Source organism: Dermacentor silvarum, chromosome 4 (genome assembly GCF_013339745.2).
Source record: "Dermacentor silvarum isolate Dsil-2018 chromosome 4, BIME_Dsil_1.4, whole genome shotgun sequence".
Classification (NCBI taxonomy): Eukaryota; Metazoa; Arthropoda; class Arachnida; order Ixodida; family Ixodidae; genus Dermacentor; species Dermacentor silvarum.
The window spans coordinates 14,570,250-14,592,319 of record NC_051157.2 but is presented as its reverse complement, the minus strand read 5'-3'; the positions used below and the strand labels follow the sequence as shown (position 1 = coordinate 14,592,319).

The window sequence follows — 22,070 nt, the reverse complement described above, 5'->3', positions numbered from 1 at the left end:
CCCCTGTTCCAGGTAGTCAACGCCGGCCCTCTGTTAAGGCAGCGCTCACAGCTTTTACCTATGGACCAGCCTGCCTTCCCCCTCTCCCCTACTCTTCCATCAAAAGCTGGGAGCCGCCGCGCCCCGCGCAGTCGACTGGTCTGGCTGCCCGTAAAAACTCACAGGTGGCTTCTTTACAGCCCCGAACACGCGGGGTTTCTTTTCGCTCTAGCAGAGATGCAAGGGATGGATGGATGGAAGGAAGGAAGGAAGCAAGGGCGACCGGGACGGCATACAGGGAGCGTCCACAAGGCGGCAGCAGCAATAGAAGCACCCACCCTAACTGCGCCGCCAAGGGAGGGGGGTGAGTTGGGGGGTGTGGAAGCCGGCGGGACACGATGCCAGCTGTTCTTTCGATTCGAGGCAAACACAGAGAAAAGGACCTTCCGGCGGGAGGCGGAACCCCTCCCCGCTCCGCTCCACGCTTACGTTCCCCGCTGTCGAAATACGCGCTGCCGCGGCTGGAAAACCGGAAGTAGAAACACAGCGCTCCGCACGCACGAACTCGGTCGTCGTCTGCTTCCGGTTTTACAACACGCTTCTTGTTACTGCGACACAGGCCGACTCCCCCAACCTACGCTCCCCCCTCCCCTTTTCCCGCCCTGGCTTGCCTTGGTAGCCACACCATTACGGCTTCCGATCTCCGCGGGCGCGGAAAGGGCGAGGAGGAGCCCGGAACTGCGATCGGCAAGGAGGAAGGAAGTACAGGACGCGCGAAACGAACCGAAAGGGAGTCGCACGCGATCGGAGGACGCGAAAATGCACGGCGAACACTTGATCGACAAGCTTTCAGCCCGCGCCGCAAGAGTGCTCGGTCCGAGTATAACATGACGCTCCTATTCCAAACGCCACCTTTGCGTCCGAGCAAAGCTCCGCCTGCGCTATTACTCAGAGTCAGCCGACCCGGAGCTGTGTGCATGCAAGAATCAAATAGAACAGGATGATAAGGATAACTATACAGCGAAGCAGCCATTACATTTTGTTATGTTCCGCTTGATCTTGCATTCTTATTAGCAATACCCTGCGATTACGACGTCCCCGACCGATGACAATGGCGAGGGGCGAAAAAAAAATGTAAAATGAAATGGATCTTAGGAAGACTGCAAACACGGCGCCAAGGGTCCGCATTTGGAAAGGACCGATTTAGTATTTCATCCATTTCTCTTCATCCGCTCATTACTTTCGCTCTTCATCATTTGCTCGAACGCCGCGGCGGCGCCATTGCATGAGTTCGACCACTCGGAGCGGAGGGTGATGAAAAAAAGAAAAACCGCGGTGAAACCCACGACTTCATGGGTGGCTGAGGCATGCGATTCAAAGACTGAAAGTTCGGCCCGCACTTCATCCGCTAATACGCAATTCTTTCCAACCGAATATATGCACGGATAATTTTGAACATATTTTTTCTCAGTCTCGAATGCTTTACTTGTTTACACTAGGTGTCTCTTTATGGATACCAGATCGGTGAGGTACAATGCACCACACGTAAGGTTGGAGGATACCGCAGTACTACTCTGTCGCTGAACGGGCCCAGTTTGAGAAACACGTTCGTCATGGCGCATCAGCGATGGCCGTGAAGAACCGATATGCATATGGCCCGGTCGGCTGGCCGACCGGCGCATCATTGGCACTGCCGGCCAAGACTATGCCCAACGGCCCGTGGGAACGAATGCGAAGACGACTCACCCTGACGGCGTACGTGACCCCCGGTCCGAGCACCTGCTGGTCCGTGTGCAGCCAACCCCGGGCAGGTCGACTCACGAATCCCGACGGCGCCGGATGGGGCTGCGGGGGCGCCCTACTGGGACCACCCCCTAGCTGGGACCAGGAGGATGCCGCGGTCGCCATGCGGCTTGTGCGGCCGCGGGGGGCCGGACTCCGGCTCGCCTCGGGCTGCGGTGGCGGCGGCGGCGGAGAAGGGGCCGCGAGGTTCGACGGCGCCGCTGGCGATACCGGGGGGACCGGCGACGAGGCAGAAGACGAGGTTATCACAGCGGTAGGACCGTTGGACGACGACGTCCGGCTAGCGGGGCTCGGTGCGGGGCTAGCAGGAGTCGGAGGCGCCTGGCACTGCGGTGGCGACGACGACACGCATGCGCTCCTGCGTCCGAAGAAGCAGAAAACGGGGTTACTTAGTAAGGTGAGCGATTGGGCCCGTTGGTTTTACATCAGGAGGTTATAGCAGGGCGAACTAAAACATATACACAAAGAAAGAGACACATGGGGACAAGCGCTAACTTCCGACTATCGGCTTTTGTTTATTGGTCGGATTTATATACACAGAGAAAAAAGAGCGTGGTTGCTGCCAGGAATGAATACCAGATTGTACGTAACTTTTGCAACAATCGCTTACTAAGGTAAATCGACCCGCCACGGTGGCTCAGTCAGGTAAGGCGCTGCGCTGGTGAGCACGAGATCGCGGGATCGAATCCCGGCCGCGGCGGCCGCATTTCGATGGAGGCGAAATGCAAAAACACCCGTGTGCTTGCGTTGTAGTGCACGTTAAATAACCCCAGGTGGTCAAAATTAATCCGGAGCCCTCCACTACGGCGTGCCTCATAATCAGAACTGGTTCTGGCATGTAAAGCCCCAGAAAGGAGAAGAAGGTGAATCGACCATTTGCCTGTTCCAGTAACACTGACAGGGCATATATACTTCAAAAGGTCTAACCGTTGGGTCAGTTGGTCTAGCATTCCGACTATGGTAACCTATAGTGCAAGGTGGCGGACAGATAAAAGAAATGAAAAAAAAAAAAAACTCTAAAAAAGCATAAACGGCCGTCCTTGTCCGCCACATTGCGACAAGTTACCCCAGTTTGGCAGGACACTTTAGGCTCTAAAAGAGTATGGAGATAAATAACTAGAAGATATGCTTCTTCATTCTGTATACTGTACTGACCACCACCGGTAGGTAAATACGAGTAAGTACAAAACAGCACACAGCAGCACATCCCTCAGACCGACATCACTTTTCCACCCCGCTTTCCTGCGCCTAGCATTTATGCGCATTTTTCTCATGAAGATACGGCTGCTACAGCCACCAGACCAAGATCAGCACGCTGAGGGTGGAACGGCGCACTCCGCAAGATTACGGCCTCCGTTAGCGCCTCCGGGAGGAGGTCCACCGGGAAATTAGCGCACGCTACATATAAGCTCAAGCGATGTCAGGGTTCTGTACATGCATGCCTTTGCTTCTAATGGCACATTCGACTAGTCCTTCGAGAGGCGCTGTCAAAGCCTAGCTCAGACCGTCGAGCAAAACGACAATGAAGCTTTAACTATACTGGAAAAAAAACTTTAGTTCATTCTTCCGGCTTTGTTAACGCAATGGGAGCGTGATTATCGTCACGGCAAAGCTTAGTTTGCTAAACGACTTTTGAAGCTTTGCAGGAGCGCTTGGAAACGAGTGGTCGTCGAACGTGCCACACGTAAGCCTCCTCCCTCTCGCTGACTGACCGACTGACTCACCCCTGAGGCAGGCGCGTGTATCGCTCGGCGCCGTCGGCGAGCAGTGCCGCGTCGTCCCCGGCGGCGTGTATGGAGGAGCCCTGGTGCAGCAGCGCGGGGTCTTCCTTGCGGCGCAGGTTGGCCTCGAGGTGCCGCACAAAGGAAGGCGCGGGCCCCGCGCCCGGGCCCTGCGCCGCCCCGCTGGCCCCGGCGCCCGTCCTCGCTCTGCGCAGGACGCCGCCCACGCCGCCCTCCGAGACGACGCCGCCGCTCAGCAAGGAGCGCTGGTGCTGCTGAGCAGGCTGGGACTGCTGATGCTGCTGGTGGGACTGCTGTTGCTGCTGGGACTGCTGGTCGCCCCTTCTACGGCCGAGCGGCCCTCCAGATTTGGGAGACTTGGTGCTGCCGGCCGACTGAAGCGCGGCGCTCTTCTTGCCAAGGGTTCGGCCACCGCTGTTGCGGTCGATGCAGTCGGCCACGGCGACACGCACGGGGCCTGCGGGCGGAAACAAGATGCACACACTGTCAGCGTCGCAATTAAGAAAACGCAAGTTCCTACTTTTCCCGTCGCACGACACGAGACACGGACAAATGTCGAGGAGCACACCCTGCGCACAACTGGCGCGGTAAACAATATAGGTGTCTCGCCCAAAATGTCATAAGAGAAACGTGCGAGTCGCAGCTTGGTCGTCGCATATAGCAGACATTTTTTTTTTTCACTCGTTCATCAGACACACAGCAACAGGTAGTATACGGTTTCCCGAGATCGCGCAGTGGCGCGGAAAATATGCTCAACGCGAGTTGATGGGCTCTCGATGATTCGACGTACTGAAGCCGCAGCGCGTGAAACAAGGATGACGGACACAAGAACGTAAAGCGGACTCCCAGAGTGGTGCCACGGTAGTTTCGCTAGATGTACGTATCTGCTGGTTCACGTCGAACCATGAGCATTCGGTATTATCTGCGTGAGTCAAAAAAACATCAGCGAGCGTAGATTGGCCTTCGTTTAATCACTTGTCGGTGGGCTATAGTTGGTTTTGGATCATGGTGAAAACCTCATTCTTAGAGAGACAAATGATAGGTCAGACAAGAACACGGATGCCGACATCGAACGTACAGACACGAGCCACTGTTGGCGGCTGACATCGTGGTTGAGACGCAGCGCTTAATAGGCGGGGACAATTACTTAGCCGGGCGACAGACAACAGAAGGGCTTTCTAGGCGTACATCCCGTGGCCTAATTGCCCCCTTCCGATGAAAATCATCTCTCCGCGCCAGCGAAGCCATGAGAACGATGCGCCGCCATCTTATTTCCCCTCTCACAACTGCCTCCGAGCTGTGTACGTCCCAGTCGTATACGGCGGTGCTAAGCGTCTCCACACACCGGGACGACTCGACTCGCCGCGTCGGCGGCAACAGCCGTTTACGCCAGGCGGCTTCCTTTTTCCCAGCCACGCTGCTTTTTTCGCCAAGTCGCTTTCCACCTGGGGGCCCCGAAGGAAAAAGGCAGCCAGCCAGAAACTACCCAGCACAGCATGCGGCGTTCTCCACGCCGGAAGGAAGAATCGAGAGGGGTACACACGGTGGAGGGTGGAATAGAGAGAGAGAGAGGCACAGCTCCATACACGTGCGCACCGCCGAGAGGGAAGCTAGGCCTCAGTTCGAGAAAATAAACTCCGAGTTCGTGCGCGTGTGTTTCGTCCGCGCTCGGCTGAGTGCGGAGGCGGAGTCCGCCAAGCCAGGCACCGTCTGTAGTAGGCGGAAGAACAAAAGGGAACTGATATTAGCGCGAGCTAGGCTGCGTTGTACGCAGTCGACTTGAAGAAAAAGAAGAATTAAAAGAAGAAGAAAAAATGAAGCGAGAGCATGACAGAGAATAACCGCACGTGACGAAAGCACGCGGTATATGAAGTCGTTTAATACAGAACGCCTTGAAGGCCTATAGTTGGTTCACACTTGCAGGCTTGACAAGCGCTCACTTTAGGCGGGTCAAAGGAAGGTAGACGGAAGACACGCGCTACGGTCTGCGCTTGACAAACCTGCAGGTATGAAGTGGTGTTTACTGCTGTGACGCCAGCGGCGGCGGGACAAGAATGGAGCGCGCGAAAAAAAAAAATAATAGACAGGAAAGAGACAGAAAAGAGAGAAAAAAAAAAGAGGGGGGGGGGGCAAATTAGAGCAATCATATCAGCCAGCCTCTCTAGGAGGCCGGGTTGGAACGGAGCTCGCACAAAGGAAGAACGGCAGAGTGGGTCCCACTCCGCTGCTTTTCGGGGACGGCGACGTTGGACGACAACAGGAGGGCATCTATATAGCTGGAGGTTGATTCGAGCCCGGGAAGAAGGAGGGGAGGGAGCTAGAGCAGGAGGTGGGGGGGATGGTTGTAGTATAGTAGTAGTAGAGGAGAGCGGGCGCGAGCGCTTCCCGGAAACAGAAAACCCCACTTCCGGTCAGGGAGCGGAGCCAGGGAGCGGCGCCGCGAGAAAACACCGGAAAGCGGAAACGACCGTGTCGGTTCTCGCCGCCACGAGAGAAGAGAGAGAGCAGAGCGATAGAAAAGCGCACAGCAGAGCCAGCAAGCGAGCGAGCGAGGCCTGCCAGCTTGCCACGCAAAGCAGCGCCGGCGAGTTGAAACGTCGTCAAGTGTGCGAGTGGCGAAACAGTAACACTTATCATCGTAAATGTGAGGTAACGCGCGAAAGTCGCGTTATTACTGCGCGACCCGGTTACAAACATCGGTAATAAGGACTGCGGTTATCCATTCTGCGGCCAGGAGTTACGGCCCGATGAGCAGCACGGCGTACAGGATGTCTTGAGGAGGCACACCGTGTGTTCTGGACCCCGTGAGGTCATGCGTGTACTGCGAAGTTTCACACGTGGGCCACGGCCGTCGTTTTTTTCATTTTTCATCTTTTTTTCTCTTCCATATTCATTGCCCCGTTAACAGAGGCGCAAATTTTGTGCTACAGTAAGACAAACTGTGAATTTAGGATTAAAAAAAAAAAAGTGCGTTTCGCTCGTGGTTCCGTCGGCTACAGATCTCTTGGCTTATAATGGGTGTCTCACGTAACCTGTGCCAAAATATTAAATATGCAAGTTTCACGTAGCTGGACAGAACCAAGGTAATGTTGTTTGCCGTCGCTTGGAGCAAGTCCCCCTATTTTTAGTATTTCGCATAATTACATAATTAGCAACAATTAATCAACTGCTCAAACATTAAATTCAGGGAAAGGGTGGGTGTTAATGAAAACATTGATATAGTCCATACCGAAAAATTCCCGCTCCAGCTTTCTCGATACGTGCTACATAATGAACGAAAGCCCGCGAAATACGAAAAAGTGGCGCGCAACTAGTCGAGCGGCACTTACGCCGATATTTTCTGCAAAGAACCCGTTCGGAAGTCTAGGAACCCAACAGACCAAGGGAAACAAACAGGTCGACTTCCGTGAACACACAGTATACGTACATTGTACAGCCGAAAGGACAATTCCACAAGGCAAAGTTGTTTTGGAAAGGTCTATACACACAATCTATAGACTTTAGATACGCCTTCGTAAAGGTCCGCCTTGCCTCTTTTATTAAAATCTCGCGACGAAGAGTGACACAAGCTTTTGCGAACGCTCCGACGGCACATTACCGACGTCTACATTTCTAGCACGATTGCGCAACAAATCCAGCGTGAGAATACCTAAGGTCAAGAATCCCCCACCAGAGAGAACCTCCGGTTGCGCAAGGTATAAGCGGCAATCTTTTCCCTCCGAACAACGCTAGTTATTGCGCTTCAGTAATCACAACGTCAACCTTTCCCTTTCCTCAAGAACCACTTACTACTACTCGCGTTTGCCGCTGACAAGACGAACACAAACGCAAGGAACGCAAACATTGACAAGGGCCGGCAGCTTCCAGCTATATCATTCAAAATACACAGGCCTACGAACCCACATACAAAGCACTAACACGCGCAGATCGTAACATTGAACTCACATATGCAGATCAACACAACCAATGTGCCTATGTTTTATCGTTACGCACGTCAATAGTTATAGCACAGCACACCTTTTTGAACTTATCGCTATACACACTACTCGACTCCGAGCGCGAAGGATTTTGGAGCAGACAGAACGAAACCTGTGCCATATACCATACTGCGGCATACATGCACGCTGTCCAGTGTCCGTGGGCGCCGACTCGGCCGCAAAACGTTTTGGGCCAGCGTGAAAACGGGGCCGCCCGCAAGCAGGGCTGCCTCAAACGCGCACGACTTCGTGAAGGATTGACACGGGCCTACGCGCGTTAGGAAGGCTTTCGCTCGCCCACTGGTTACTTCGTGTTAGCGTACGGCAAAACGAGAGAGAGGGAGAGACCCCTCTATCACGAAAACATCCCCTTTGGGCGTCTTCCACGTTTCGCGCACGCATTTCGCCCCCCCCCCCCCCTCCCCCTCCTAACGGCACGTGGGTACGAAGAATAGTGCCAGCACGAGATAGAAAGAAACGGCGGCCCGCTCGTGCCCTCTTTTGAACGGCTCATTCATGGATTGCTACAACAGGCACTGCGCGCAGCCTTCGCCCACGCGCAATCGCGCTGCGCGACCTAAGCGCCGTGACCCAGGAGGGAGGGAGGGTGTGGCGTGACGGCATGTTACTCTCGCAACTAACGAGGGTTAGCACACACGCCTCGACACAGGGAGGCGAACCGCACAGCGGGCAACTGCAGCGCCGCTGCTTGTTACTCGCGCCAGCAGTACAGTACCTCGCCCATCGTCTGACGCTAAGGGCCTGGCGCGACGCGAAAACACGCTGCGAGCGGCGCAGCTATAGAGCTGGGGCGTTCGAGCACGCCGACGACACAAACGTTCAGGATAACGCATGTGCAAACCATCGTAGTCCATGAGTGTACCCTGCGCAGGGTACACGTGTCATATGCATGTCTACGAGAGCGGGAAGGAGGGAGCGGTTCATAACCGCCAGATGTACGTATACTACAGCCGTAGCGTTTGCAGAGGTTGCCCGCTCGATTTCCCCCGGTTATGAGATCCTACTGGGCTCAATGAGATTTGGAACTTTCCAAGCAACACGCGTGTAATTGACATTGCGGAGTCGTTTGATGGCATTTAAAACTTTGCCTCCGAGTGCTATCACGACCGAGCGTCAGTTTTTCAGGGCATAGTAGAGAACAACTGCAGGTTGCAGAGCTCATTAGGGCTTAGACGAGTTTCGGTTCGTAACAGAAGCAGTCAGTACTCGGGAGGACAACGCGGGCTGCATGCCCCCTGCGTGTTCCGAGACTCCCAGTCCAAGTCAATTACACACCCGGTGCAAATCTGAAAACACGTCCGATAAAACGAATTACTTGCGAACGGCTTTGCCACTGTAAATATACTTTGCATGCATACGAAAAACTCGAGGACACAGGAGTAAGCCGGAAGTATACGCGTTGTCAATGAAGTCGCAAAATCCTTGTGCCACCCTGGATACCAGTTGTGGTTGAAAGATTGCAGCGCGCAATTAGTTATTTTTTATTATTATTTTTTTTTGCATCCTCCAATCCCCCAGCGGACACAGTTCTTGATAGCTCGCGGTGTAGGCGTGAATCGTCCAACGATGCAAACTCAAAAAAAGTATCGCATGTACATTGCTTGATTTACTGTATGCTTTCGAAATAATGACGACGCAAAAAAGGTCGATTCACGTGCGAGTTCTGATGGCATTTCATATTTTCGTTCACCAAGTAAAGCAAAAAATGAGTTTACAATTCAATCCAATGAAGTGTAAACGGAATCAACAAGCCCCTGTATTGAAAAAGTGGGTGGCAACGAAAAAAACGAGAAAGAGCAGGACTATACAACAGGAACGCGATAGCTCAACCTTACATATATACGCAAGTCGTAAAACATCATGTTTAAATGAATTGGTGGCGGCATGAGTGCTGTAACAGAGACGTCGCCCTTTAATGATTAACGAGTGCGCAAAGCACTTTTACAGGGTCGCCCTCTGATGATTAACCGTGTGTGCAAAGCACATTTACGGCATCCTACATCATGCCATTAGAATTAAAATCGGAGCTTATGTGCCAACAGGTCCTAACTAAACAATACATAGTGACATTTATGACAATTGACGCGATCGCTCTGTAATAATGTTTTTCTTTATTGCTCATTTGGCTTATGTCGCCATTGCTGGCCGGCTCCGCGAACCTTCCGTGTGAGATGCCTCTTCACATGGTGCAAGAATAATTAAACACACTAGGCAAATAAACAACACGCAAGAAAACACCAAAAAAATAAGAGAAAGCAAATTGCGTGATACCGCGCTAAAGCTATCTCTCTTCGATGTCCAGAGGCGAGATCTGTTAAATGTGGACGATATTTCCGTGTACTTCCATGAAATGGACTTTCCACTGAATAAGGTTGGGGGTATATGTATAGGTCACAACGGTGTGGTAGACAATTCGGACAGTAGCTTTCTGACGCGACGACCGCAGGTTCGTGACGCCACAACATTCGAGGCACCAAGAGACACTTCTAAGTGTTTTGCGTCGATAATTTTTCACTGCACACCGTCCGAGTCAGCAGGCAATACCCGCCGCACCAACGAGGCGCGTCGTGTCGGGTCACACGTTACGCAACAAAAAGTCTAAGTATGCATATGCAGTCGAACCCGGGCATATCGAAACCACATATAACGAATTATCGTGTATAACGAACAGCAGTAATATCCCCTTTAAAAGTTTTTGTATAATTTTTTATACATCGAATTACCTATATATCAATATTTTCTTGCGATCCACTTCAGATTCGATATATCTGGGTTCGACGGATCTCTAAAAGTGATCAATCTATAGAATGCGGCTCCTGATTGATTCGTCCTTTCAGCACTCGTTCCAAATTTCCGGACACCGCTGACAAGGTTACTTCTCGGGAGTCATTCTATATATTACATCCACCCCCAGGGGTTCTTTTTTCCCGAGCAGCGGGGATCGGCGGGCGCTCCTAACACGACTCGCACAAGATAGCCGAACACACAAACAACGGGTTAACTAACCTAACACGTGACGCTGGTCTTTTGGCACCGGTACAACGCCGCGTTGCGAAATTCTCCCGCGGTTACACGAAGAGTGAACGAAACGCAGAGAGAGGATACGTCCGCCGCCTTTACAACCGCGTATATATTTACTACTATATACGCTCGCGACAATTGATAACGAGCGGTGGAAGAAAACCCGTGACAGCAAGAGCCGACGCAGCGGCGGTGCACTTTCTCCACTCACTTCGGTGAAAGGGGGGGAAGCCGAACTCTTGCGCAACTCGGCACGCTCGCAAGACGGGGCCGACGACGACGTGGTTTTCCTGGCCCGTAGCCATCCCGCGCACACGCATCGTGCGTTGAAAAAAGACGAAGGAACGGTTTCGAGCCGCGACTGTCATCAAACGAAGAAAGAAAGAAGGGAAAATATGCGACAGTGGTGACGCAAGCCGCAGCTGACCCGGCGGCCGACGACGTCGGACGCCGTCTACATTACGTCACTGGAGGCAGCTGGCGTGCGTGTTTTTCTTCAAAACCTTTCGCAATGTGATGATACCAGTGGGCATAGCGAAGTGGATTTTCCAGCCTTCGCAAGTTAAGCGAGGAAAAAAAAGAGAAAGAAGAAAAGAAGAAAGACTACGCGCTTTAAGCAAGCGCACGTTCTTCAGCTGCGCCTCGTGAACGGCACGCACATTCCGCCCTTAATACACCTGGGGAGCGCCTTAAGTAATCCCGCATGCTGAAGTATGTCCTCTGATGTCACATGTGCGCGCATTGCTACGGAGACTGCCCAAGCGCCGATCCCGGGAGGCGGGGGTGACGTCAGCACGCCGTGACATCCCTGTCAAGTTTCTGTTGTCTGCTCAGTCATAAGCGGGCCTGTCGATTACGTCCTATTCTCTAAAGTGTGCCACATGAAGCATACAAGGATTAGGTAATCTAGTAGTTAAGAAGAGCTTTCGTTTAGTAGTTAAGAAGAGCTTTCGTTTTCGTAACATAAGGAGGGTTATCATCTCCCAAGAGCTGGTCCGTTTTCAGGAAAAGTTTGGACCCACGCAAGAGAGGGTTATCATCACCTTCCAAAAGCTGACCCGTTTTCAGAAAAAGTCTCGACCCCCACATGCATGTGCCAGATAGTGACTTTTGGCCTGCGAAGAGAAAGTTGATTTTAATAATTCACATCGAGCCAAGACTTTCCGAATCTAACCGGTTCCGTAGCTCCAGAATCCGGCTATCTTTAGCGAACAATCTTCTAGAGCTTAGGAAAGACGCGTATTCGTTGCCAACAATTACGCAGGCCTGCACGACAAGTCAGCGAGCCAGCGTGAATGAATGTATCCACTTATTTCAGCGTTCGTCTTAGGAGGATACCGTATGTGCTTACACACGTCCTAAATACCTTATATACACTAGATGCTACGTACATATATTCACCTAGTTTGAAATCGTGAATGTGCGGCACTTGTTCGTGTTGTGTTTTGTTGTCAACCTCCTCCGCGTTCGATGCATGCAGTGTCCCCTTTCACGTGACGCCAATCCCTCCAATTTCCTCTGTTAGAATCAAAACCTCGGCCAGCAGTTTTCCAAGAGTCGGTGACATTGACGGGAAATTATAGGCCTCCGCTTTGATGTCATCGTAATAACAAGACTGCGAACTGCCAGTCACGATCGCAAAGGCGAGAACAACAAAAAACAACCGCTTCGCGTCGTCGTTTTCGCCTTCGTGCTCGTGTCATACACTGTTCGCACTCTCGCTTGTATACCACGGGTGACAGGATTCCACGCAGCCGTACAAGCGGTTCCTCCGATACCATCTTCGCCAGGACGTCGGTGTAGGCCTGACAGAAGCTGAGTAAAAGAATCTCCCTGCACGCTCTCTCGCCGCTTGCGAGTCGTCAGTACCTGCTAAACGCATTGGCCGAGCGTGCATGCCACGCCACGCAAGTTCGACGCCACCGGAGTGAACTCTGCACCTGTTATACCACGAACCGGCGAAAGCTGCTGCCGCCGCGACGGCTGCGCAAACTCCACGTCGCCGGATTCCGCACTCGCACCCACGGACCCGTGACACGTCACGAGGCGACCTTCCTACGAGCTGATAAAAAAACTCGCACAAAAGAGAGGAGCGTTTACGCTGCACGCAAACAATGGCCATCACGAGCGTCTCCAGAAGCAAGCACTGCACGGCGACGTTCCAGCCAACAATGGCGGGACGCCAGAAAGACAATGCGGCCATTTGCGGCCCGGGGGTCACGGGTTGCAGAGCGGGGGCCAACACGGGGCACACACACGCACGCATGCGGCGGTCGCCCATTCAGCGCGCAGCTCAAGAGGACGACGTCTACCGCGCCGAGGAACGCGGCGTTGCGAGAAACGACAGCCTTCTCCTCGGCCAGGGAGAAGAGACGCCGTCGTCAGGCAAACCCGAGGAGGAGGAGAGAGACATTGAGGACACAAAGCTCCATTCAAGAAGAAGTAGGAGGGGTCACCGCACAGACCTCTCTGGGCCTGCTGCTGCCGCGCCCGTCCGCTCGCGCGAAGGTCCTCCACACGCGCACAGAAAATACGCTGCCGGCTGTGGACAAAAGGGGGCCGCGCTTCCGCGACGACAGCGCGGAAAAGGGGTGCACCCCCCCCCTTTCGCCCCCCCCCCTCCCCGGCACCAACAACCCGCTGTGCGATGGAAGCAGCAGCAGCAGCGGTGGTGCTGGTGGTGGTGGCGACCTTGAGAGGAGAGTGCTCTTTCGGGGGCGCGGCGGCATACCCCTGCAACTTGTTCCAAGCGGCAGCGGCTGTTGCTGCTGCCGCGGCAGGGCGGCAACCGAGCAGTGCCGGCCGGGCCCGACGGGGCAAGGCACAGAGCGCGCGCGCGAGCAGTTAGCGCACACCCTCTTTTGCACCAGGATACGACGCCGGAAAAAAGAGCGAAACGTAAAAGAAGCGCACGCCTGTTGGGGAGAAGAAACAAAAAACAGGCACCAGAACGGAAACAGTGAGAGACGGAAGCGCGGCTTCCGCCTGTTTAAGACACGAAAAAAAAAAAAAAAAAAAAGCATCATCAGACAATAAGTCTCAATGGTGGAGCGTCTGCATAGCGAATGAACTTACCAAAATTATCAGAGTCCCAATCGCACAACTTTGCATAAGGTCGTCAATGTATTCGATTACCTACTATAAGCCAGCCAAAGGAAGCTACGGTAACTAGGACCAATGAATGTCGAGTTCCCTGTTTTCAACTGCTGTCAGCGCGTGTCACAGCTGTGACTTCTCAAACATATGCCCCAAATTCAATTCGTGGCGCACAATGGATGCCGGACGAGACGGCACGCCGGCAAAGCGTTCCGGAGGGTTTCCGCTTCCACAGTTTGGCATCATTCGTTAGTTCGCTCTCACGTTCACCCCATCACAGCGAGTGTGATGTAGGCCTGACGTGATGTAGGCCTAACGCACTGCGTTGGACTTGTTGGTTTTTTATCACGAGATACCTGCGCTAAAGGGAACGGCGACACGAGATGTTCCGTGTCGCCTTCGTCTCGTACCCCGTTCCCTATAGAATTGGCATCACACAGCGGATACCGGTTTCAATGGTGAAGGGACGCGAGAGTGAGTGTTACAATACGTGGACCCAAATAATACTGGCGAAGTGTCACCTCTAATTGCGCCGAGGTGAGAGCCCGCGTCGCGCGTCAGGAAACGACGCAGGCGGCACCGGCGACAGCGGCTGCCATTCGTGGCCGACAGGATACGAGAGCCGCATTCCAACGCGCACGTCGTTTCGTCCTCGATAGGAAAACGACGGCGCGCATACCGGCGAGTTAAAGCGGTGTACGCGTACACGACCCGCGTGCGGGACATCCATCACGAAAACAAACCTCCTTACACTGTAAAAAGCGTCCTCCTCACCGCAGTTGACCGCAAAAGAAAATGCTTGAAACGCGTTTTGCGAATTTCATTTAAACAAAAACAAATAAGAGTCATTTATAACTAAGGTTCGGCGTGCCCCTTTTTGGCAGGAGGTCTTTACTGCTAGCCTTGGAGCCTGAATTTCCGATACATTTACACTCATTAAAGGACCCGCGCATTCTCTGCCACTGAAAACGAAGACAAAGCTTGACGATGGACAAAAGTTAACCGGCTGGCCGCCCAACCTTGTCCGAAGGATGTCACGGCAGAACGAACACGAAACTGAAAGACAAGAGCGCATCGTCTATCTTTTCATGCGTTCTCGTTCTCTCGCGTTAGTCATTCGCTAGAATGGATATCTTGCTCGAACATCCTACGCTGAATTACCATCGTGGAAGCTGATATGCTGAATCGCTGGGGAATAGAATCTGCAACCGTGCTCTTGCAGACCAGAATCGATGGAACACAACAGAACGTCCGTCCGAGTTTCGCGGACACACATCGACGCAGCCACTCCCTGTCGAACTTCTGCATCCCCCCCCCCCCCCCCCCCCCCCCCCGGTACGGAAGACGATGAAGACTAATTGGCAGAGATGCTCACCGCTCCGCGTCGCCAGTGGATGACAAAGCATTGGCAGCGGACGCGACAACGGCCGTGCGCTGTCAGGCATACATTGAACAAGCTATTCAGTCGGGACATGGGCATGCAGTCAGTCTCCCAAGATTCCATATAGATCCGAATAACTGTTACACCAAAGAGAGCGAAGCTGCTATAACAGAATCAGAGCCCTCACATGCTTCGTAAGTCCTATAGAGGTCTGTTCTGCCACTGCCCGAAATCTATACACGAGACTTTCCAAACGATTAATTACACTGTGCAACTCCTTCGCTATATCCAAGCTTGGTATACTTCTATGATCTTCGTCATAACCAACGCATGTTCCGGCAAGCTATGCTGTGCAAGCTATGCAAGCTTTGCTGCATGTAAAGCGACATCAGCGACCGCTGCAATGCTATAGATGCGCGCTACGGAGCGATTTGGGCGAGGATCGCACACTATGGGGCATCGTGCAAGCACTTACCGTCGTTCCTCTGGCCTCCGGAGTTCTCGAGAAATGACGGAGGCACGCTTCCGCCGTTAGCGCGACAGTGACAACACCCGCAGAGCCGACAAAGTGTATCAAGCTCGATTACACTTCGCAAGCGAGCGCCGCCACGCCATGTTCCGGGGCGTCGGGAAGTGGTGACTCGGAATACAACGGAAGCAGCCTGACTCCCCCCCGCACACTTGGCGGCAGTTGTGTGAGTCACTCGAACTCGGCACATGCTATACGCATGACAACGGCAGCAGACAGTTCGCGCCTTGATTCACTCGTGATCTCATGCTTTCGCTCACTCGTGCGTAGCCGCGCCACTTTGTCCGTCAGTGGGGAAGAGAGGGTTTCCCGCTGTGCCAACGCCAACTCGAATGTTAAACACCAGACACAGATTGAACCACTAATCAAAAATGTATCTCGCTTAGACTGCCACGTTCATATTAAGTAAAATTTCCTGAGCGACGACGGTGATGAGAGAGAGAATGCTAAATGAAAACCAGAGATGTTAGCCCCTAACAGGATTGTCGTGCGTAATGTGTGTAATTAAGGAGGAAATGGACACAAAGTGCGTGTGGATTCAACACATACACAAAGATAGAAAGAAAGAAAAAAAAAAAACGCGAGACGATTTAGCTGGCATGATAAGAGTCCTGGGACTCGTGAGAACGAGCGTTGAACATCCGAGTTTCCGTGGCAGCGGTTCCAAAGTTACCAGAAGCCATTGGCATTGGACAACATTGAGGAAAATTTCGGTTCTGCGGTCCATGCTATGCTTTGGGTACGCGTAAGGTTCCTTCAGTGTACGGTAAGCAAACCATTCGCGTCACTTATACGTTCCTAAAAGAAAGAAAGAAAAAAAATCTCATTTCGAATAACTAGCGGTACGAGGGCGTAGCGAATTCCCCGCGTCGTCCCGCGAGCAGCGGCGGATCTGTGAATCAGCCGCAGCCGTGACGGCGGCGGCGGCGTGAATGAACCAGGCGCGCGGCCTGTTGCGCGCATTCCTTGGAAGTTTGCCTTGGCGGAGGATCACCAGCCTTTTGAAAGCAGCCGTTTTCGCAGGCCGCACGACTTCGCCTTTTTTTCTCTCGCATCCCTCCTTTCTTGCAGACGGCTTTTCCTCGCGCGAGGCTTCGCGCTTGCTCGACCGCTGCCGTCGGCTGACGTCGGTGGCGAAACGGAAACTACCCAGAACGTAAAGAGGGGGGGTGAAAGTTGGAGGGGGAGTCCGACCATTCGCTCGCTGCTTTCCAGGCGGTACGTGGTGGTGGCACGCGAGAAACCCCCCACCACGGCGCGATGAATCGTCGGAACCGGCAGCGCGTGGGGTGCAACCCTTGCTACTAAACCTTCCGGGATGCGTTTAAAACAAAGCACGCACGCTTCGGTTTCCAGGAAACGGGGCTTCGTCATGTCGGAGGTCCGTAAACGGCAGGAAAGCTATAGTCAGCCCACGGGCACGGAAGTGACTCCGATATTTGTTTTAAACGTTTCTCAACTCGACATTCCATTTCGAATTTCTACCGAGAAAGCCGTCCCACGACTGAATTACGTGGTACATTTATGATGATAGAAGAGCTGAGAGGAAACGCTGAGCTAGCAGCAGGCTAGAACGTAGTAGTTAAGGTCGACCTCTCAGCTTTTCTCTCGTAATACACCTCTCTTCTCTCTCTCTCTCTCTGTACAGCGACGACTCTTCAAAGTATCATATCCAGACCGCTCATGTGCAAGAATTTGATGATAGCCTTTAGCACATAACGCCGACGACAAGGGTCCGGCCAAGGTCCCAGTAGCAACAATGACGTACCGAATCAGTCCCTACACTCTTCAATGACGATCTTGGTTGATTCCGATGCTAAAGACTTCGTGCCCAGGCACTGAAGCGCAGGCAACGTTTTACGAGCTTTACGACGCACCTGCTGATCGCAGTAAATGAAACATCTATTGAAGCGCATGCAGCGACCATAGGCGCCAATGGGTGGAAAGATAGGTGGCACTGTCCCACATAACGTGGAGTCGAGGAGAAACCGCGTTCAACAGCACGTATTCCGCTGGTCTCGGCACTTATACAGGGCCTCAGACCAGTAAGTTGAAATTTTCATGCCCTCTACGGGCTGAAATGCAGTTGCCTATACGTATACTGCATGGACCCGTGACACTCCCGAGAATGAGTAACGCTTGCCATTCGAGGCCACTACACGGGCAGCCCTGCGGAAAAATAAACTACGATATGGGGAAAAGGAAACGATGGACCGAAATAATGACGTGGCTAAGACCGACAAGCGATCCATACGTAGCTCTCCACTTGCCAACAACGCGGAGACGGGTGCCACCTTTCTTACGCATTTTCTTTATTTATTTTTTTTCTCGTAGAGTAAACGTGCCTGCGCGTATCTACACCTATCAGCGGACGAGAGACCGAGAGGGGAGAAGGGGGAAAGACGCAGGAAGCGACCCGGCGATAAGACCGGTGCACGGAGTAATCGGGCGAATGCCGAGTTTTATCGCGACAAACGCACAAGGAGACTCAAGCCTGCAGCAGCAGCAGACGGGGGGGCTCTCGAAGCAGGGGAGCAAGAACGAGCGCTTCCAGACGGCGTCAACCGGGCGTCGAGTGTGCCGAGAAGCGGGCAGTTGTTGACATCGCGCTCTCCCGTGACGAACGAAGACGCTTGACAATCGGACGGACGTCGTCTCGGGCGCCTGCCCTGGAAAGAACGACTCGACCGCCTGGAAATCATGCCGCGCTTTGCTGTCTTTTGTTAGCGTCCTCATCATATATAGCATGTTGAGCGTCATGTATACGTCGTCGGTTGAATAACGCGGTATACCCATTGCAGGGAGCGCGCCGCGGTGACCCGAGTGGCTATGCCGTCGTGCTGCTGAGCACCACGAGGTCGCCGGTTCGGTCCCCAGCCGCGGCGGCCGCATTCCGAGGGAGGCGGATTGCAAAAGAAGCTCGCGTACGACGGCGTTAAAGAAACCCAGGTGGTGAAAATTAATCGACAGCCTTCCACTATGACATCTCTCGTAACCCACTGCGCTGTCGTTAAGCCGAACAATCTTAATTACAGGGACACAAGAGAACAACATCAAATCGGATCGGACCAGTAATGCACTATTTCATGGTCCTATTTTCATTCGTCTCGTAGACTCGCCGAGGTGGCTGATGCATCCCAATGAATATGTGGCGTTCTGGTTCCGAGCTCGAGGGTTCAATTCCCGGCCGCAAATCGCAGGGGTGTAAGAACCATTGTGCAATTAGATTTAGGTGCACGTCACAGCATTAGTGCGCCGAGTATTTCTGCCTGAGGGTGGTATGGACATTTTCGCAATATATATATACACTCTTTTTTTTTTTTTTACATTCTTAAGGGTGTTTGCTGCGTCCATGGATCACACCCTTACCGTTAGGACTTTAACCAAAGTGATAACCGACGGAAAAGACGTGCGATGAAAAAAAAACCACGGTTGAAAACTGTGTAATAATTCTGACAGCATTGGGCGCACAGAAGGAGAATTTGACAGCGACAATTTTGAAAGTTCATTTTAATGCACTCTTCGTGTCGTCGATCACAGCTACTATCATTTTTAGTAGCCAGAAAGAGTCGACGGACAAGGCGCCACCATCGGTCCCCACAAACGATTCAATCTTACCCCAACCAAACACCCTTTATACACCCATAAAATGTGCAAAATAATGTTTAGAGCGGTGGTTTAAGTTTCCCAGACAGTAAACGCCTTCCTTATAGGCGCTGATGCGTGTCTTTAGAGCGAGTCGCATTATGCATACCCCTAATTACGCGCTCGACGAGCGCTTGGGCGCCTCGGGCGAGGGACTGCGACGACCTCGAAGACAGCGTCACAGCAGGAAAGTTATACGCAACGCCTTGTGCGAAAGCGACGAACGACGTCAGAGAACGGGGCGAAGTGGCGCGACACCGAATGCCGAACACTATACAGTCGAATACCGGATATATCGAACTCAGATACAACGAATTATTGCGTATAACGAACAGCAGTAAAGTCCCCCTGAAAATTTTTGTATAAGATTTTTATTGTATATATCGAATTACCTACATAGTCGAACTTTCTTGTGATCCCCTTCAGATTCGATATATCCAGGTTCGACTGTATACGCACGGGATGAGAATAGATGATAATGAAAGCGCACGCTGGTGATACCCGAACGGCACGGGGGAAGAAACAGATGGAAAAGACCAAAGAACAAGAAGGCTGCTGGTTGGCCGTTGCATAATGACCGAAAAAAGAACAATCAAGATGAATCTGTAGTTGGGTACGTGCATCAGTAATCTACGCACCACAATTTCCAGCGTTAAAATAAAATTTAGGGGAGGATTCGGGCAGCAAGGAAAGACGCTTACCTAAAAACAGTCCGAACTGTTGTTAGGCCAGCGTCTTTCTTGTCTGTCTCGTGTCTTCCTCAAAATTTCTTTTACCACCGAAAATCAAGATGCGTTACTCGGTCAACCAACTGAACCACCTTTGAGCCTTGAATATTAAAGTGCGCTGCTTTAAAAGCAAAACGACCACCGTTTTTATCTCTAGATAGGCTAACCAAGATCGCTGCTCGATGTAGCTCTTCGTTAAAGAAGAGCTACATTGTATTTTAAAGAAACAAAATACAACATAGCAGGTTTCGATGCTTTTTTTTTTCTGAGCAAAGGAAGACCGGTGTGTATGCACTGATAAATACTTCGAAATCTGTGACGTCACAATAACTGGTGCGGAGGTTTCTAACGCGAAATTTAGGAAGAACGTGTTAGGCGCGTTCGTTACGATCGTTAGAAACCAGCCTTTTCCCCGTGAAATGAACGAAAATATGGCTTTGAAAAAAAATAATATAACCGCGCAAAGTTACTTAAGTGTTGTTCTTTGTTGTCCCTTTGAATACGATACGAGTGAGTGTGATGTGCGGGACGCACTGAACCCCTCCCTACCCAGGATGCTTAATTCTTTCCCCAGCGCTCGCGGATATCTCCTAGACACGAGTTAAGTGTATTAAGCACAAACAATGTTATAACAACTCATTGCACAGTTGTTAGCAGTGCTTGTCCCGTCTATCGCGCTTCAGTGTATACAGTCAAAACAATGTTATAGCATTTGCGAGACGAAAGCAGGCTCCTCATACGACCTCGGCTTGTGTAAGCGCTTACGTTAAAAGATTAACGCCGGATTTCGAGGCCAGAAGTATTTGCCGTACGTACAAGAGGATTTCCGTACTTTCTCTTTACTTACTCTCCGTTACATATTTCAGCTATAAAGAGTAGCACATTTAATTGTTTCATTTCACGTAAAGGAATATTGTTCACTGCTTGTAAAAGAAACTCAGAGATAAGATAAGAGCAAACGAAAGCGACACGGCAGAAGACACGCAAGGCAAGAACTGCTCAGGCAACTTTCCGCGCGCCCGGCTGTGTTAGCGCCCGTTAATTTCGGGCGCCGCTATACCGAGAACGAAAACTTCCGTCAGGCATTTTCACAACGGGCTTTTAGCGGTATGAACCACACGATCGAGCGCCAGACCATTTATAGCGATCATTCACCGATCGAGTGGGTATACGTGGCTCATGCAATCAGGCAATAACAACAACGAGAGGCAGCAACAGAGCAACGGACGCCGACGCAAAGCGGGCTGTTTTGCACAGCGCTCGCTCGCTCGGCCTTCTCAAGGGCGAGTGCGGCAACCTCGGCTCGTATCGCACGCACGTCCGTAGGCCCCCTCTGTGACACGACTTTTTCGCCTCGCTCGCCCTCGCTCACTTTTTTTTTTTTTTTCTTCCTGTCGTTCTAAAGCAGGAGCGCCGACTGGAATTTTAATCGGCTTCGCTGCACTGCGCACCCCGCCCTTCTTCGCACCAGTCGCCACAGCGGAGAACCCTCCAGCGTAGCGTAGCCCCCCCACCCCTCATATCCTCCTTCGTTGATTTCTCTTCGCTCTCCGCCGCCCATGCTGCTGTTTCTAAGGGGACTCGCGAAGCGAACAAAGGGTTTAGCTGCGCGCTCCCTCGTACACGCTCGAACACAATGGCGTACTACTACTACTACGCTCGGCGTCCGCACATGACGTCACGGAATAGGCGGCTCGCCATTGGCGGCGCCCGCGATCAATGAAGCAAGCGGCCCGTGGAACTACGGCGACCCATTCACGGTTGTGTGCTAGCGTACGGGATAGGGAGGAAGAATGGACACGCCGGACGCGGACTGCGAGCTCCTATGCTATGTCGGTAGAAAAAAAAAAAAAAAGACAACGGCTTGCGGCAACCACACGGAACGCATTTTTCGACGTCGCCTGGCGTCGGCGAGTACGCTACGCAATAACGGCGTTTGTTGTAGCTGGAACGAGTACCACGGTGTGTATACTTCAACCGGTGATTACGTGGAACATGGTTTCGGTCGGAATTACAGCGCGGTTATCGCGTAGGCTTATAAAACGGACAAGCCCACGCTTGGCGACAACCCGAAAGCGCGTTTGATGCGGTTTGTCGCTTGAAGAAAGCAGGAAAATGATTCAGTGCTAACCCCGCAAATGTATCCCC

The 22,070-nt window shown here is 52.3% G+C and overlaps 2 protein-coding genes across 2 annotated transcripts in view; one reads left to right on the top strand and one right to left on the bottom strand.

Moving 5' to 3' along the window:
• LOC119449490 (post-GPI attachment to proteins factor 2-like) overlaps positions 1 to 22,070 on the top strand; it is a 354,194-nt gene that overhangs the window by 105,111 nt on the left and 227,013 nt on the right. The gene's annotated exons all lie outside the window — the stretch shown is intronic.
• The window catches only part of LOC119449483 (SHC-transforming protein 1), a 34,591-nt gene that overhangs the window by 9,409 nt on the left and 3,112 nt on the right, over positions 1 to 22,070 (bottom strand). The window contains exons 2-3 of the mRNA XM_037712666.2: positions 3,507 to 3,981; positions 1,726 to 2,140 (exon numbers count right to left, since the gene is read on the bottom strand). Coding sequence (XP_037568594.1) covers positions 1,726 to 2,140; positions 3,507 to 3,981 — 890 coding nt within the window. The remainder of the gene's footprint in view (positions 1 to 1,725; positions 2,141 to 3,506; positions 3,982 to 22,070) is intronic.